General features: G+C 45.3%; 1 protein-coding gene across 2 annotated transcripts in view; it reads right to left on the bottom strand.

Annotated features, from left to right (window-relative positions):
* LOC136711133 (complement factor B) overlaps nucleotides 1-19,166 on the bottom strand; it is a 52,754-nt gene extending 33,588 nt beyond the window's left edge. The window contains exons 1-13 of one of the 2 annotated variants that reach the window (XM_066687178.1): nucleotides 19,084-19,166; nucleotides 15,598-15,786; nucleotides 14,505-14,690; nucleotides 14,003-14,176; nucleotides 13,597-13,686; nucleotides 13,204-13,343; nucleotides 12,803-12,938; nucleotides 12,224-12,355; nucleotides 11,540-11,638; nucleotides 10,773-10,910; nucleotides 8,692-8,804; nucleotides 2,110-2,251; nucleotides 17-155 (exon numbers count right to left, since the gene is read on the bottom strand). In XM_066687178.1, the coding sequence (XP_066543275.1) occupies nucleotides 17-155; nucleotides 2,110-2,251; nucleotides 8,692-8,804; nucleotides 10,773-10,910; nucleotides 11,540-11,638; nucleotides 12,224-12,355; nucleotides 12,803-12,938; nucleotides 13,204-13,343; nucleotides 13,597-13,686; nucleotides 14,003-14,176; nucleotides 14,505-14,690; nucleotides 15,598-15,786; nucleotides 19,084-19,159 (1,754 nt within the window). In that variant the 5' untranslated portion in view covers nucleotides 19,160-19,166. Of the gene's footprint in view, nucleotides 1-16; nucleotides 156-2,109; nucleotides 2,252-8,691; nucleotides 8,805-10,772; nucleotides 10,911-11,539; nucleotides 11,639-12,223; nucleotides 12,356-12,802; nucleotides 12,939-13,203; nucleotides 13,344-13,596; nucleotides 13,687-14,002; nucleotides 14,177-14,504; nucleotides 14,691-15,597; nucleotides 15,787-17,174; nucleotides 17,328-19,083 lie in introns of those variants that run through there. The other variant, XM_066687177.1, reaches the window with a different exon arrangement.
* Nucleotides 19,167-19,625: the final 459 nt, after the last annotated feature.

The following is a 19,625-nucleotide window of genomic DNA, read 5'->3' as shown; positions in this document are numbered from 1 at the left end:
CTTGCAATGAGCTCACCTGGCTTGTCTTGATATCTTGACAGGTTTACTCAACTGAATGAGCGCCACATCATAATCATAAAACTCTGGGATCCCTTGATCAGCCATCGCTCCGATGTTATACTCGGGGTGTATGTGCACACTCACAATCTTCTTCACTGTGAGGAGAGAGTGGAAAAGAACAAGGGGGGTGGGGAAAGTTAATACATAATGCACACATTGGAGGATCAACAACAGAGACACACAAACCCTAATACAGACCCCACAGACACTCCTGACACAGAGACCCTAATACAGACCCCACAGACACTCCTGACACAGAGACACACAGACCCTAATACAGACCCCACAGACACTCCTGACACAGAGACCCTAATACAGACCCCACAGACACTCCTGACACAGAGACCCTAATACAGACCCCACAGACACTCCTGACATACAGACCCTAATACAGACACCACAGACACTCCTGACACAGAGACCCTAATACAGACTCCACAGACACTCCTGACAGAGACACACAGACCCTAATACAGACCCCACAGACACTCCTGACACAGAGACCCTAATACAGACCCCACAGACACTCCTGACACAGAGACCCTAATACAGACCCCACAGACACTCCTGACATACAGACCCTAATACAGACACCACAGACACTCCTGACACACAGACCCTAATACAGACCCCACAGACACTCCTGACACAGAGACACACAGACCCTAATACTGACCCCACAGACACTCCTCACACACAGACCCTAATACAGACCCCACAGACACTCCTGACACACAGACCCTAATACAGACTCCACAGACACTCCTGACACACAGACCCTAATACAGACCCCACAGACACTCCTGACACAGAGACCCTAATACAGACCCCACAGACACTCCTGACACACAGACCCTAATACAGACCCCACAGACACTCCTGACACAGAGACACACAGACCCTAATACAGACCCCACAGACACTCCTGACACAGAGACCCTAATACAGACCCCACAGACACTCCTGACACACAGACCCCACAGACACTCCTGACACACAGACCCTAATACAGACCCCACAGACACTCCTGACACAGAGACACACAGACCCTAATACAGACCCCACAGACACTCCTGACACAGAGACACACAGACCCTAATACAGACCCCACATACACTCCTGACACACAGACCCTAATACAGACCCCACAGACACTCCTGACACACAGACTCTAATACAGACCCCACAGACACTCCTGACACACAGACCCTAATACAGACCCCACAGACACTCCTGACACACAGACCCTAATACAGACCCCACAGACACTCCTGACACACAGACCCTAATACAGACCCCACAGACACTCCTGACACACAGACCCTAATACAGACCCCACAGACACTCCTGACACAGAGACCCTAATACAGACCCCACAGACACTCCTGACACACAGACCCTAATACAGACCCCACAGACACTCCTGACACACAGACCCTAATACAGACCCCACAGACACTCCTGACACTCAGACCCTAATACAGACCCCACAGACACTCCTGACACACAGACCCTAATACAGACTCCACAGACACTCCTGACACAGAGACACACAGACCCTAATACAGACCCCACAGACACTCCTGACACACACACCCTAATACAGACCCCACAGACACACAGACCCTAATACAGACCCCACAGACACTCCTGACACACACACCCTAATACAGACCCCACAGACACTCCTGACACAGAGACCCTAATACAGACCCCACAGACACTCCTGACACACAGACCTTAATACAGACCCCACAGACACTCCTGACACACAGACCCTAATACAGACCCCACAGACACTCCTGACACACACACCCTAATACAGACCCCACAGACACACAGACCCTAATACAGACCCCACAGACACTCCTGACACACACACCCTAATACAGACCCCACAGACACTCCTGACACAGAGACCCTAATACAGACCCCACAGACACTCCTGACACACAGACCTTAATACAGACCCCACAGACACTCCTGACACAGAGACCCTAATACAGACTCCTGAGACAGATAGATTACAGTCATAATGTCTGGATCAACCTGTATCTCCTGAGGTCTGCAGATTGTCGTCTATTTCAATAGTGACTTGGTCGGCTCTGTCACCCGATCGGAAGCAATGAGCTGCCGTCAAGACGAAGAGTGGACTGACCAGAGAGCCCTTACAGGACTCAACTGTGGATCGCTGAGAGAGAGAGAGAGAGAGAGAGAGAGAAATATTTTTTGTCCTTTATTACATTTCCATGTATGTATGTAATGTATAATTGCTTGGACAACACCATGAAATTGTAAGTCATGCCAATGAAGCACCATAAATTGAGTTATATACACCGATCAGCCATAACATTATGTCCACTGACAGGTGAAGTGAATGACACTGATAATCTCGTTATCATGGCACCTGTCAGTGGGTGGGATATATTAGGCAGCAAGTGAACATTTTGTCCTCAAAGTTGATGTGTTAGAAGCAGAAAAAATGGGCAGCGTAAGGATCTGAGGGACTTTGACAAGGGCCACATTGTGATGCTAGACGACTGGGTCAGAGCATCTCCAAAACTGCAGCTCTTGTGGGGTGTTCCCGGTCTGCAGTGGTCAGTACCTATCAAAAGTGTCCAAGGAAGGAAAAGCGGTGAACCGGCGACAGGGTCATGGGCGGCCAAGGCTCATTGATGCACATGGGGAGCGACGGCTGGCCCGTGTGGTCCGATCCAACAGACGAGCTACTGTAGCTCAAATTGCTGAAAAAGTGAATGCTGGTTCTGATAGAAAGGTGTCAGAACACACAGTGCGTCGCAGTTTGTTGCGTATGGGGCTGCGTAGCCGCAGACCAGTCAGGGTGCCCATGCTGACCCCTGTCCACTGCCGAAAGCGCCTACAATGGGCACGTGAGCCTCAGAACTGGACCACGGAGCAATGGAAGAAGGTGGCCTGGTCTGATGAATCACGAGTTCAAGGTGTTGACTTGGCCTCCAAATTCCCCAGATCTCAATCCAATCGAGCACCTGTGGGATGTGCTGGACAAACAAGTCCGATCCATGGAGGCCCCACCTCGCAACTTACAGGACTTAAAGGATCTGCTGCTGACGTCTTGGTGCCAGAAACCACAGCACACCTTCAGAGGTCTAGTGGAGTCCATGCCTCGACGGGTCAGGGCTGCTTTGGGACCACAACAATATTAGGCAGGTGGTCATAATGTTATGGCTGATCGGTGTATGTATCAAGGAAATTATAATACATATATACATAGATAATATAAAACTATTATACAATCGTGATTTAAATATATGATTAGAAAGTTCAGCCAAAAACGTTTTGGCACCTATCAGTTAATTAATTAAGTAGTATCCTATAAAACTAGGAGGTGATATTAATGAACAATGTATTTCAAGATAATAATAATAATAATAATAATTATTATTATTATTATTATTATAATTATAATAATAATTATTATTATTATAATTATGTTAATTAAATACAGAGACAGATGACAAGAAATGACTGCGAAGGTACTTTTTCAGTCAAAGGCTGACGCTGAAGTGTGTCACATTGAGCGCTTTTATCTTCACCCTACAGCCTGCACCCTCCTCACTCAAGTGCACACTCTGTGACGTCAGCACCACGTCACGCAAAGTGTACACTTGTCGAAGGGTGTAGGGAACAAGTGTGCGATTTGGGACGCAGCCCAGTTCTTTTCCTCCACAGGTACACTCAATGACGCTGGGCCTGCGCCCCACCCCCTCCACCTGGACGCCAGCCGCCCCCTCCTGATGACGTCTCAATCCTTCCTTCGGTCCCGCCTTTGCTTAATATTACCACCACCAACAACATCGCTACAAAAAAAACCCTCACTTCCCTCCTCCCGCGGTGGCTCCTGCCACTGTCCCCCCCCCGCTGCTGTTTACATGCTTTTGCTTTCTTTGTTCCTGTCCAGCATCCTTGAGTTCACCCCCACACTTATCCCCCACCTTTCCCCTCCCCTTCCCCCTCCACTCCCCCGGGCCCAGCACCATCCTCCATGTCTACTCTACTTCCTTTTCCTCTATCTTCCCTCCTCCCTCCTGTCTCTATCCTGCCTTCTGTCCAGACTGGTGTGCAGCTTGTCATGGGCTGCGTCTCATCCGAGGCCCCCGGCCCCCAATGCCCCCATCACTTGCCATGCTCTTGCATGATCGACTTATGCCCTGCAGTGCTGGCAGTGGGCCACACCATCCCAAACCCCTCTTTCGCTGGTGCCCTCATGCGGCCCCCATCGCCAGCGGCATTTATTGCCAGGGGTCCTCGTGTGGCCCTCGTCGCGTGCGGCACCTTTTCGGTATCCTCCCCGTACATGGCCCTCATAGCCACGTCTCTCTGTGCTGTTGGCCCCACGTGGCCCTTTCTCTCTACTCCTCGCGGCAGCACCGTTTGGCTTCCTCGGTTCCCCTACGTCCCCCTGCAGCCCCCTCCTTGCAGGTGCTCGAGCAACATAACGTCCGCTCTGGTCGTCTCGAACCGTGTGATTGCACAACATGAGACTTGTTTTCATGATGCCCTCCTTCTCCTCTTTGTCCTTCCTCTGAGATGCCGATCTCTACTGCTTCCCTTGCAGGAGCTCTGAGCAGCCACCAGTGCGTTCCTACAGACTCATCTAACCCTTTCCTCCCTCAGGTGTGCCTCTGTTGTGCGTTGCTGCCTTCTGGTCTCCTGTGATCTTCTAGGCAACCCGTTGTGCAGGACCTCTTCGCAGCCAGCAACGTGACTAGTCTAACCCTTCCTCCAACCAGTGTTCCCCACCGTGCGCCACCGCCAGTGTTGTCTCCGTGCTTTCCTTGGCAACCCTGTCGCCGCTTTGTCCTCCTCTATTCCTCCAATCCTTCATTCTTGCTAGGACCCAGGGCTGCTCTTCGCCCGCCCGTCCGTCACGCCGCCTTTCGTTCCATCACTGGTTGTGCCCTCGACATTTCTCCAGCATCCTCGTCCCCCCCCGTCCCCTCCCTCCCCCAACCCCCGCCCTGTTCCAGATGCTACATTGCTCACGTCTCCAGGTCATGACATGTCCTTCTGCATCGCTCCCACCTACCGTGCTCTCTTCGGCCACCCTGTCACAGCTCCACCCCCTCCTCAGTTTTGCTTGGACCCAGGTCCACCCCTCCGATCCATTCTACTGCCATTTTATTTCAACCCTTGGCTTCAAGCCTGGCTCAGTTTAGTCCCGTACCTCCTTCTGCCCTCCACTGCATCCACCTTGCGCTGTCTGGGTCCTTGTTCTCCATCCTGACTCAGGTTCCCTTGAACCGCTCCCTCGTTCTTCTCTCCCTCACACTCCATGCTGCCCCTAGCTCTCATTACCTCAATGTGTAGTGCGGTCTTCTTTCACCATCTCGCTTTTTGGGGTTTCCAACTCAAAAAAACATTAACCAGCACAATTGGCAAGTATCATAAATCATTGCTCCGGCCACTTCACACTTCCGTAAATGGACACCTTAACCAGTCTGCTATGCTTCATCTCACAATTGAGGTTCATCACCATTCACTCCACAACTCTGCGCTTTACTCCATCATTACATACCAGTCTGTTTCCTTCAAGCTTCTCTGTTCCCGAGAGTCTCCCCTTTTAGCACTCAATTGTATTTCAACCCCTTCTTCACCTTCATCTTCCAGGCTTCGTTCCTCGCCTTACAGATTAACAATCTTACCTTTAAACACCCAAAACTACCCATCAGAAATTTCAAACCAACTCGCCTCATTCCCATAAACTCTCGCCCTGTCACGCAACTCTGTTACTCCAGGAGTCACACCTATAGACGCTCCGTTCAATGATAAATCAGACACATTATAACTCTACACTCGTTCGTCTAATCAATATCCATCTTCTTCTGCGACACACATATCAGATCACTCGATTAAGTCTCATGGACTTCGTTCATCCGAAGCTTACAAAATCGCATTCCATTCGACATTCAGGAGATTCAACTAGCCAAGCTAGACCTTGCTCTAAAAAACCTGTGTAGGCGGTACAGGGAGTCACATTACGGTCCGGACCGTCAAACCCCACAGAGCCTCTGGACCCCCTCACTGTAGGGGTCAAGCAGTCAGGCCTGGTGTCTCTTGGTGTCGCCACACATGCACTCGCCCACTAGGTGAAGGATGACTCATCTGACCAGATCACTTTTTTCCACATCTCTGTAGACCAGTGCCTATGGTTTCTGCACCACGGAACTCACAGATGTGCATTTGTCTTTGTAATGAGGGGTTTATGCACTGCAGCCCTACTATAATATCCTCTCTGTGTAGTTCTCAATGGACTGTTCTTGCTGACAGTCTGATCATGTCCTGCATTGACAGTCTCAGTCACCCGGGAAAGAGTTTCTCTTCTGTTTGTCCTTACATATCGCAGTAATGCACGAGCATCATGGTCCTCGAATGTATGCTTTCGACCACAATTTCCAACCTATTTAATGATGTATTTCCCATAGATTTAAATGCAGATGTAACGTCAGTCACTGTTCCTATTGAAACACGAGCCAGTTGAGCATCTTTGTGACTGAATCTCCTGCCATTCGTGCCCAGTTATGACCCCTTTTTCAAAGTCACTGAGATCCTTTCCTCTTGCCATGTTGATCCAAAATCGAGGTCAGCTGGACCTGCTCAGCATTTTTATACATGCCACAGAACATGATAGGATGTTAATTGTATCATGAAGTACACCTGTTTGGAGGCATCTGCATTCATTAAGTTCCTCCACTCTTTTATTCAGGTTTTTCCTTTCATTTGTCACCTGTCTGTATATCAGCATTAGCTCTCCCAGAGTCAAACACAAATCACTTTCCATCCCCCTCCTCCCCTCTCTCCTTGTCCCTCTCCCTCTCAATCTTCCACTCCCTCTCTGGATCAAATAATGGTTTAGAAATAAGTAAGTATATATATATATATATATATATATATACACTCACCTAAAGGATTATTAGGAACACTATACTAATACTGTGTTTGACCCCCTTTCGCCTTCAGAACTGCCTTAATTCTACGTGGCATTGATTCAACAAGGTGCTGAAAGCATTCTTTAGAAATGTTGGCCCATATTGATAGGATAGCATCTTGCAGTTGATGGAGATTTGTGGGATGCACATCCAGGGCACGAAGCTCCCGTTCCACCACATCCCAAAGATGCTCTATTGGGTTGAGATCTGGTGACTGTGGGGGCCAGTTTAGTACAGTGAACTCATTGTCATGTTCAAGAAACCAATTTGAAATGATTCGCCCTTTGTGACATGGTGCATTATCCTGCTGGAAGTAGCCATCAGAGGATGGGTACATGGTGGTCATAAAGGGATGGACATGGTCAGAAACAATGCTCAGGTAGGCCGTGGCATTTAAACGATGCCCAATTGGCACTAAGGGGCCTAAAGTGTGCCAAGAAAACATCCCCCACACCATTACACCACCACCACCAGCCTGCACAGTGGTAACAAGGCATGATGGATCCATGTTCTCATTCTGTTTACGCCAAATTCTGACTCTACCATCTGAATGTCTCAACAGAAATCGAGACTCATCAGACCAGGCAACATTTTTCCAGTCTTCAACTGTCCAATTTTGGTGAGCTTGTGCAAATTGTAGCCTCTTTTTCCTATTTGTAGTGGAGATGAGTGGTACCCGGTGGGGTCTTCTGCTGTTGTAGCCCATCCGCCTCAAGGTTGTACGTGTTGTGGCTTCACAAATGCTTTGCTGCATACCTCGGTTGTAACGAGTGGTTATTTCAGTCAAAGTTGCTCTTCTATCAGCTTGAATCAGTCGGCCCATTCTCCTCTGACCTCTAGCATCAACAAGGCATTTTCGCCCACAGGACTGCCGCATACTGGATGTTTTTCCCTTTTCACACCATTCTTTGTAAACCCTAGAAATGGTTGTGCGTGAAAATCCCAGTAACTGAGCAGATTGTGAAATACTCAGACCGGCCCGTCTGGCACCAACAACCATGCCACGCTCAAAATTGCTTAAATCACCTTTCTTTCCCATTCAGACATTCAGTTTGGAGTTCAGGAGATTGTCTTGACCAGGACCACACCCCTAAATGCATTGAAGCAACTGCCATGTGATTGGTTGGTTAGATAATTGCATTAATGAGAAAATGAACAGGTGTTCCTAATAATCCTTTAGGTGAGTATATATATATATATATATATATATATATATATATATATATAACCTAAATGATTAAACTATTTTGCAATATTACAGACTTACTTATTTCTAAACCATTACATGATCCAGAGAGGGACTGGGAGATCAAAGAGGGTGGAAACTACACTACTGTAGTGAACCTAAGAGTCAAAGACAGACACAGAGAAGGACACAGAGACAATGCAGACGGGGACGTGCAGACAACAGGCAACAGCACTGGACAGAGGGCACATGCAGATCTGACATATCTGTTGGAATCTGGCTGTCAGTGTGTTATATAGCCCTCTGTCCATAAGGCTTTAGTGTAAAACTATGTATTTTTAAATGTTTCTACCTCTAGATTGTGTCAAAGTCTCTATCTCTCTGTATCTCTGTCTATATCTGTTTCTTTGAGTCTGAGTGTCTGCATTGCCAGAATGTCTGTCTGTCTGTCTGTCTTTTTCATCAGTCTGTACTCACAGTGATCTTGATGGAAACCAGCCAAGGGAATTTCTCTCTTTTGGTTTTGTCTGCCTCACCACTGACATCATAGTTTCTGTAGAGCCCACACAGGCCCACACTGTCACTCTCATCTTCACAGACACAGAGAAGGAAAAAGACAGAGAGAGCAAGATTAGTAGGGAGCACGTTAAAATCCTTATTAATCGCCTTTTAATTGTTATTTCTACTCTGATACCATTTAACTCCAGGAAATGAAATATTAAAGAAATATTATAATAATGTACACATAAGAAAATAAAAGGATTGATCAGGATTCAAACTTTAACATGAAACCTATTTTAAGTAGCCTTAAGCCTTAGCATTATAATAAATAATGTATGTTTTAAATTGATTCGAGACTGTAACCCCAATAATTAAGTTTTACACTAATTGTCACTGGGGCGAATTGTCAGGGACGAATTGTCACGGGACAAAGTGATGGGAACGAATTGTCATGGACCCACACAACCAAGTGCAGATGATCTTCACACATTAAAAGATCTTTGACCTGGAGACAGGACCGGTGCCACAGAGGACACCGTGGGGCAATGCCCATCCACTGAAGCTGGTGCCACTCAGTTTGAATATTCTTTGTTTGATTTATGCTAAATAATGTATTGAACATTTATGGACAAGTGTAACGAATGAAAGCAGCGGACTGGAGACGGTCTTGTGCTTAGTGCAGCTCTGTACTAACTCTGCAAATTCATTGCAATTGACTGTTGATGACCATATGATATAGGATGTTTATGACACACTAACTTTTTTTAATCTGAGCAAACTTGGACCAATTTAGCCAATGGTTTTCTGAGAATCTTCTGAATCTCCAGATTCTGGCAAGAATTGTGAGAATCTGTGACATGGGAACGCACCCACAGAAAACACCAGTATTGATTATTGTATGTATTCATGTATTTTTCCCCTTTTTTATATAAATATTGATTCAAAATACATCTATAAATAATAATAATACCCTCGGTACTACGTCTGAATAATTTCCCTGCTTTTATTGCTGTTTGTTATAGACATGATGCTTTTAGATAGCTAGAAAACATCACATGTAGCCTAATAATATTTAAAACCCAAACAAGCACATTCCAACTAAAACAATCCCAAAAAAACACAACCTGCGATTCTCAAATCTGAAAGAAAAGGAAGAAGAAGCCTTATAAGTTCATTTTTAAAGCATTCTGCTATGAATATTGGACATGCTGTGGAACATGTTACCTTGCTCATATTCATAATTGCATTGAATAATAATTTAGCTGAGCTGCAATTTTAGTAGAGAAAATAGGTACCAATAATAGCCTTTAATCTTTCCTTTAAGTATCTAAGCGAATTGGTTTGTTTATGAGTATGATTTTTATGTTCAGTTGAAAGTAAGCATTGTATGTGCATTCCTTATTTTACGGTAACTGTGTAGCCTATATGTGAACCTGTGTATTATAGAATGTATTTGTAGAAGGATTATCACTGCACTTAACTTGGCTCAGATGCTGCATTGTCACTAATGCCGTAATAATAATTAAAAACAAAACAACCAAAAAAAACTAAAAAAGCTGTAGTATTATTATTTCTATTATTTTAATGTCATTAAACATTTGTTTAAAATATGTACTTAACATTGCAACCTCCACATGCAATTGTGAGGATACCGCAGTGTAGAACTTTACACTTGAACTTTCAATATGAAACACTCAGAGCAGCACCTCTGCTCTCTCATTGGCTGCAGCTCATCGCCGATCTCACTACAGTGCTCACACTACAAGATTAGGTACCGATCATTTCAAACATGCTTGAAAATGTCGGGGCATCTGGGAGCTCAAATTCTGAGTCAGGGTGCGCCTCTGAACTGCTCAGACTTAACGAGCTTCAGTGACGGTAGCGAGCACCGATTTGGCTCCGATCTGGGGGTTTTGTCACAGACCTCAAAAATGTGTCTGGGACAGGCAAATCGGAACTAAAATCATGTAGTGTACACTTAGCATAACACAGAGAGATTAATGCAGATTCTAACACTGACCCAGCACACACACACACACACACACTCGGCCACAAACCTATCATTAAAGCAAAAGTCTTGTGCAGATCGTTTATATTTTCCAGTTTGAAAAAGTGCTTTTCCTCGGGTTTCTGCGACACCAGCTTGAGAAGCTCTTCCTCTTGAGGATCTGAACCCACACTGAATGCATAAATATCTTATACAGAGAGAAAAAAGAGAGAGAGAGAGAGTTAATACAGTATTTTAGTATAGTATTGTAACAGCACACTGAAAGAGAGAAAGAGTAGAGAATTTTGAAAACCTTTATTACAAATTTAAAAGGACACACAAATAAATATAACTAAATATATAGTTCTACATATAAAACCACAAACACGAACACCATGGTCCTCCTCACAAACACCACCATTCGCCACTCAAACCTCACCATCCTCCTCTCAAACTAAAACACAACCAACCCCACAATCTTTCAAACTACACTAAATATATATATATATTTTCAAGAAACAAAGAGAGAGAGAGAGAGAGAGAGAGAGAGAGAGAGAGAGAGACAGAGGGGTTGGAGGTAAAGCGGTACATTATTACTAGTATTAGTTTTCACTCCCTCCAGTCCATATTAACCTCTTCTCATTTAATCAACTGGACTTGGGGCAATGGTTAAACATGGCATGACCAGTACATTGGTTTAGGTAAGGATAGCCATATTGCCCTCAACTTTAATAATAAATTCAATCATCATCATCACCATGAAACCTTGACTAAAGCGCTCTCTGTGATGAAGAGAGTTATACCAAATAATCATTTAATTTAAAGTTTCTCACTCACCCAGATATGACTCCCTGTCACTCTCACTGTGGAGACCATGAATGAGCTGTGTTATTCTTCTGACATAGACATCTGCACTGCCTCCCATATTGGCTTGACCTATATTGGAGAGAGAAAGAGAGAGAAAGTGTGTGAGAAACAGAGAGAGACAGGGAGTACAGGAGAAAATGTAACTCCATTACAGGTAATTAACTAATTACTGCTAATTGTTGCAACATTGTACTAGAACACAGAACAATATGACAACAGAGATTTGTAGAATCCAGGCGATGCTGTCAATGCAATAAAATAATGTACTGAAAGGACATGTATGTAACTGTATTCCAGATAAAAAATAAACAATCACAAATAATAAAATACAGAGAATTAAACTGTAATTGAAGTTAAATGAAATGTATGTTTGGATGCAAATAAAATAAATGATATGTAAAATCCAGAGCCAGACCTATGAGTCGTGCACAACATAACTGCAACAATCACAAAATACACCCAGGGCACCATTACAATTCAGTAAGAATTAGCAGTAGCAGCAGCTGCAGTAATTATAACAGCAGCAGCAGTAGGAGCAGCAGTTGCAGGAGTTATAGCTACAGTAGGAGCAGCAGTAATCAGTATAGCAGGGGTAGCAGTAATCACAGCAGCCACAGTAGCAGCAGTATTTGGACACTAGCTGGCATGCGTTACCATCACTGAAGAGAATGATGACGTGCCGGGTTTCCTTGAACTCCTCTCTGTTGGACGCACTCAGGAAACTCATCTTCTCATAGATGTTGTGGAAGGCGGCAGCGATATTAGTGCCAGTCTGGTCTCTGTGCTCTGGAGAAGAAATAGACAACCAACTCACTGACCAATAGCAGGACTGACTGACTGACTGATACTGTTTACTGACTCCCTCACTGTACTATACTCTGACTGACAGGCTGATACTAGACCTGGAATGACACACAGAAACACTGAATGACTGACAGACTGACTCACTGACTGATACACGGACTGACTGACTGACTCACTGACTGACTCTCTGACTGACTGACACACTGACTGACTGACTGACACACTGACTGACTGACACACTGACTGACACACTGACTGACTGACTGACACACTGACTGACTGACACACTGACTGACACACTGACTGACTGACTGACTGATACCCTGACTGACTGACACACTGACTGATACCCCAACTAACAGTGTAATGAGATTAATATGCCAAGACAACCCTACTTCAGAGTCCCACATTAGAGACAATTTGTCTTACCAGAGTATTTGAATTTTGTAATGCTTTTGATGACGTTGTCCAAGGACAGCTGGGGCTCGGTGATGTTAACAATGTCCTTGACGAAGGTGGCAAAAGAAAGGATGTCGTATTTGGGGGTGACTTCGAAATAACTGATCTGGACAGAGTGATGGAGGAAGAGAGACTTTATGAAGGGAGAATGAAGACTGAAGTGACTCTTCAAGCAGAGAGAGAGATCCTGATTTAGACACTAGAGACAATGTTAACACAGAGATTAATAAAGACTCTGAAATAGTAACAACAGACATTCAGAAAATAGATCAATACAGATCCTAATATAGACCCAAGAGGCACCACTGCCTATCTTCCCCCTACAGTGCCCTAGAGAGACATGCCCCTCACACACTGGCTGCATGTCCTACGTTTTGTATTAGCGCCAGGATGCAGGCTTTGGACTTCTCAAACTCCTTCTCATCCAGGCTTTGGGATGCGTCCATGGCAACATAGATATTCAGCTTCCCACCCCGGTCCAGCCGGATCTTCTTCCCATACTGCTCGTCACCTGAGTGTGCAGGAGGAGAGAAGGAGGGGAGAGGGAGGAGAGGGGGAGAGAGAGGGGAGAGGGAGGCAAGGAAGGCATTGGCAACATTGGTTACAAAACAGTTTTGGCTCTCCATTGAGGATTTTAGTCAGTTGATCCCCTTCAATTCTGGCCTCAACCCAATGGCCAGGGAGGCTTGTTGTTGCAAATTCAAAGCAGGAGAGACACAAGAAGGAGGGGAGGGGGGACTGGAAGTCAGTGGCCAGACGCTTACCAATGTCCTGTCCAGACTCATGTAGCAGGTTCCCCAGGGAGGACGTGAAGGCCTTGGCAGCCTCCTCTGGGCTGTCATAGGTGTATTTGTCTGGAGGGAAAGAGACACAGGAGAGACAGAGAGAGAGAAACAGACAGAGAGAGAGAGAGAGAGAGTTAACACATGTCCTTAAATTAAAGGTAAAATTAGTACTAAATATAATCCCGCCTTGCAGTTCCAAACATAGTCAGTGATTGAACAATAATTGTGTGCTCTAACACAGCTACCTAACAGCACACTGCCACTGTGCACAGTCAGTGTGAATTAATTGTGATGTAATGAGAGTTAGTTAGTGTTAGTGTGCTGTAGCGCAGTATCAGTGTCCTGTAGTGCAGTGGTGTAGAGCTGTTGTCATGCTGTCACTCACAGTAGCAGGCCGGCTCGGCCCCAGTCCACTGTTGATTCTCCAGACACATTCTCTCTGAGGACCCCACCAGGATGAGCCCCCGGTCACAGCGGTAGGACACCTTGTCGTCGATCCCGAAACGATCCCCTGTCCGTCTCGTACCCGGAGGCACACCAGGGTCAGGGCAGTGGTCAGCTGAGAGATGGAGAGGGAGAGAGAGAGAGAGAAGTGAAGTTTATACAATATACAAACCCTGACAGTCTGACTAGACAGTGGGCAGGTGGTACTGACTGACCAATTGACTGTCTGGCACTTGCACTGCACAAAAGAAAGACACAGAAAGGGAGACAAGGATGAGTACAAACACTGTGATTCCTATTAACCAGCACATTAACACAGACTGACTCTCAGGACACTACAGTCCATTAACACTGACTAACTGGACACTACAGTACAGTAACCGTGCCCACAGACAGAGAGACAGAGAGCTCTGACTCTGGATGAGGATGGAGCTGTCACTCACTGCCGCTGTCGCAGATGGGCGTGTCTCCACTCCATTTGCCATTTGATTGACAGGTGCGGGAGGCATTGCCCCGGAACTGATAGCCCTCATAACATTGGTAATGTGTCACGTTGTGAACGAAATACTGGGTCTGAGAGGGAGTGACTGAGCCATGCCGGAGCACACTGGGGTCTGGGCATGTGACCACTGCGAGAGAGAGAGAGAGAGAGAGAGAGAGAGAGAGAGAGAGAGAGAGAGAGAGAGAGAGAGAGAGAGAGAGAGAGAGAGAGAGAGAGAGAGAGAGAGAGAGAGAGATTTATTTTTGTTAAATTGTTTTTTGTTTTACTTTATTTTCTGTAAATCTATATTTTCCTGTTTATATGTATCAATTATATCACATGATTTGGCAATACAAATGTCATGCCAATAAAGATTACATTGAATTGAATTGAATTGAAATTGAATTGAATTGAGAGAGAGAGAAAGAGAGGGAGAGGGTAAGCAATACAATGTGTGACACTGTATGGGAGTAATGTGCTGCAGTGTGCTATGGTCTGTCACAGGACACTGTATTGTATTATAGTATATTGCAGTGTAGTTCAATATATTAGTATATTACACTATAATACAGTATATCAATTCATTATGTTCCTTTAAATTTTGCCTGCAGTATACTCCAATACACTGCAGTCTATCACTGAATGTTACTGAATGATACAGCCCATGCTAGTGTGTTATTACAAGGTTACAATGTATTGTAATATGTCTTTACACTTATACAATGTATTACTGTGCATTATAACAGTGTTACAATGTATTATAATATGTGATTACAGCTGTGCAATGTGTTACTGTGTTACAGTGTTACAATGTATTACAGCATATCAGACTTTACTAAAATGTTGCAATACACTGTATGAGTTTACATTAGTACACTTAGAAGTGTGAACTGTACATCTTTTCCACAAGGCTTATAATACGCTACAGTGAGTTACAGTGCCTTCTAACCCATAGCAGGGCACAACAGTGTGTTGCAAGGCACTGCGCTACTCTCCAATGTGTAGCAGTTTGCAGCGGCCCCACACATCGCTGCGTGTGCAGGTCACTCACTCACCTTTGCACTGCGCGTTCCTGCTGGGCCTGGGGGTCCACTTCCCGTCAGTCCGACACCGGAGCATCAGGTCGGGGTAAGCGTAGTGGTCAGCGGGACAGTTGTAGGTCAGCAGACTGTTCACCTTGTAGCCATTAGAGAGGGAGATGGAGCCGCCGGAGATTGACAGCCCATTACTACTGCACTCTAGGTCTGAGAGAGAGAGAGAAATTGTAGACATTGAAGGAAAGAAAAATAACACAAAACACAATGAAAGAGTGTGTGAGAGAGAGGGTGGGAGACAGTAGGGAGGTTGGAGTGGGAGGGGGAGAGAAATGTAGAGAGAGAGTATATATTTATATATATTGGGGGGGGCTAACAGACTCCCAAGGGGAAAACAAAGTGCAGTTAATGCTTGAGGACCCACCGTGCCATATATGTCACGGACATTGAACAGACTTGACAAAAATATATCACCCTGTGTGAGGTCCCAGGTGATTTGCTACTAAATATAATAACTGTCCGGACCTGTTCGCCCAGGTATCGTAGAGAGCTGCCATGCAGTGTGTAAAAACTGAGGCAACAGAGACTGGAGAATTCCAGTGGAAACAAGTATTTGACTGTAGGTTCCACAAAAGTCAAACTGAGAAAACATTCTTGAACAAAAAGGATTCAATAATTTCACAGGAAAAAAAATACAACAATGAAAAACAGACAAAGCCAACAAAATTGCATCACTAAAACTGCATGGGGCACTACCAAGGCACCACAAATTGCTAGTGGCCCTTCCTCTTGACAAGTAGAAAGAGAAGACCCCATCTTGTCTGTGTGCAGAGCATTTAAAGTAATTCCCCTGGAAATGGAAGAGTCCACCCGCCCTCTTACAAAGGTAAGCAAGAGACAAACAAAACACACAAGCATTCCTTCTGTACAGCACCTGTCAACAGAAAATCCACAATGATTAACATTTATTCTGTCTAACTTGAGAACGTAATGTACGTCAGTCAAAGTCACTATTTCTAGCATGTATCTCCTGGAACATTGTTATTTCCCTCCTTCTACTAATACAATATGCTTAAGCGCACTTAAAACAGAGGAGATTGCATGGCGCTCACCTACAGGAGTACCAATTCCTCCCCGAGTAGAAACCCACGTAGTTCCGCTTGTAGAACTAAAGAAAATACACATTTCCAATATCTGTATAGACATTAAAGCTGTTTAGCAAAAGCCCCTTCTAATACAAATCACACAGAATCCTCAGAACAGCTCCCTGACCTGAACACAAAAACAAAGGTAAATACCTGGTTATAAGTAATCAATTCCTCCTATTTGCCCGTATTTGTATTTGTGGAGACTTGAAGGAGAGTTGTATTATGAGGTTAGTTTAATACTGAAATATAGAAGCATTAACTAGGGGAAGAGAGAGAGATGGATAAAGTGCAACAGCTGTTTACATCCGACTGTCCTCGTAACACACACATTAACAGCGTTGTTGTATTTTAGGTTTTCGTTGTGAACACGGGATGACGGCTCAAGCCCGTTCAACACACCCTGCTTTTCCAGGACCCTCACACACACACACTCACACACATACTACTTACCAGGGATGGAAACCGGGGAGGAGGAAAGAGGGGCGACAGTGGTGGCGAAGGCCAGACACCACAGCACGGCGATCATGGTGGACAGCTGCGTGGAGAGGAGCGCTGTCACAGTGGGTCTGAGGGGGTCTGAGAGGGAGAGCGCAGGAGGGAGGGAGATATAGAGAGCAGTGGAGCAAAGGACTCTGGCCTCAGGGTCCTGTCACTGTTTAACCGCAGCGCAAACACAGGGTTGCAGCTCAGCGAACAATGACCCCCTCTTTCCCACAGATCAATACTGCGTGTGCTCAGCGCCTGGCCTGTTAGACACGACACCACAGCACACACCACTCCAACACTGTGCTGTACTGTATACTGATACATAGATTAGCACAGCAGCACAGACACTGTTTGGAAGCTGCTTTTCACACGTAGATCCATTGAACTGGATTGTTGACTGCACTGGGCACACACACCTCGTGTATTTACTGCATGCTGTACAGACACTTATTGGAGCAGCTCATGTATAGATGTATATACGCATGTATGTGTGTATCCATGTGTCTGTGTGTATTTATGAAAAAGTACACAGTTTCAAATGGTTCAGTCTAGAGGATGGAAGAGTTTTTGGGAAATCCCCAAAAGGAATAAAAGTAGGCTGCATTTATAGTCAGTGTGAGGGCGGTTCCAGTAAAGCACAGCCGACACGGCAAACATGCCTGTTTACACTGTTTACACACGACAGCATCAATTCCCGAAATCCAGTTTCAACACAGCATATTGGAGGTCACGACTGAGAGCAGGACAGACTGGGCAATTGGGCATATCTACCCAGGCACAGACAGACAGACACACACACACACAAACACACACACAATTACACTCACACAGACTGACAACCACACTCACACACACATTCAGACACACACACAAATCCCATGATCATTTACAAGGGTAGACTAGGGTAGACAGACTGAGCTGAGTGTGAGAGAGAGAGACTTGGGAAGGGAGTGATAAACTGTCCTCTTCACATTACATTACATCACAAAGTGTTGTGGATTCTTGGAGGAGCCGGCGGGGGTTTGTTTGTGCAACTTGTGGATCTGAGCTGCATTCATCTATTCCTCTATATTTCTTAGGGCATCTCTATAGTGCGTGTGCACCAGAGCTCGTGGCACAGAGGTGCTGCCTGCCTGGAGAGCAAACCCCATCGATAAGTGTGTAATAACTGATGACCTTTATCACAGGTAACCGCAGGCTGTAGCTCAAGCATTCCTTGCAGATAAATGTGTTTTGTATCTGCCAGGCTTCGGGTGTAGCTCACCTGTGGATTACCAGCTCATTGTGCCATGAATGTCAGGGGGTGACGAAAACTGAAGGGTTTACAGGAAATGGTGTGACAGCAGCTCAAGTCTGACTCAGCAGAAAAGCCAGAGGTAGAGGTGTTTTTGTTTTCAAATAAAAATCACAGTTTAGATATTCTCCTTAGTGTCAAGGAATACAGACTTCTGCCCACTAAGCTTTTCAGATCAATTACTATACTGCCCTTGTCCTTGCCTTTGACATCAGTGGTCCCTATGTACTTTAACACACCTGGCTGATGAGGCACGTCTTTGGTGTAAATCAGCAATCAAATATCTGAGACCACTGCTGTACCAGGGCAATGTTAATTGGTGGTCAAATCTTGTTGTAAACCTTATAATGTTTCCTTTTGTGCGGACAAAACAATATAGAAGCATTAACTAGGGGAAGAGAGAGAGATGGATAAAGTGCAACAGCTGTTTACATCCGACTGTCCTCGTAACACACACATTAACAGCGTTGTTGTGTTTTAGGTTTTCGTTGTGAACACGGGATGGCGGCTCAAGCCCGTTCATCACACCCTGCTTTTCCAGGACCCTCACACACACACACTCACACACACACTACTTACCAGGGATGGAAACCGGGGAGGAGGAAAGAGGGGCGACAGTGGTGGCGAAGGCCAGACACCACAGCACGGCGATCATGGTGGACAGCTGCCCACCATGATCGCCGTGCTGTGGTGTCTGGCCTTTGCAGCCACCATCGCCCTTTATCCATCTCTCTTCTTTTGGTTCATTTGTTGTATTTCATGCATCACATATTTACAATTTAAAGCAATTTCAGCTGCTAAAACATTATCAGTATTTAAAAAATCTGGTACCTGCAAAGGGTTTTCATTTTTTCATGAGCTGAAGAGGTTAATAATAATATGTTCAGTTATGTACAGTATGTAAAAACATATTTGTCTTGGGAGTTTTCATCATTTCACTTGGTGGACTTCACTAGATTGTAACCAACTTAAGCACTTGAGTAAAAACAAGTTTGTCGTGCGATGGAACCCAGTCTGCATTGTTCTGCGCACTTCACTCAGACAGCGATGATCTCATGTCAGAGTCACTCTGTCACATTGGGTTGGCAGACTAATACACAACCACTAGAAGAGGCCATTGG

Source organism: Amia ocellicauda, chromosome 15 (genome assembly GCF_036373705.1).
Source record: "Amia ocellicauda isolate fAmiCal2 chromosome 15, fAmiCal2.hap1, whole genome shotgun sequence".
NCBI lineage: Eukaryota > Metazoa > Chordata > Actinopteri > Amiiformes > Amiidae > Amia > Amia ocellicauda.
The sequence above is the reverse complement of the archived record's forward strand: the minus strand, read 5'-3'. Positions and strand labels throughout refer to the sequence as shown.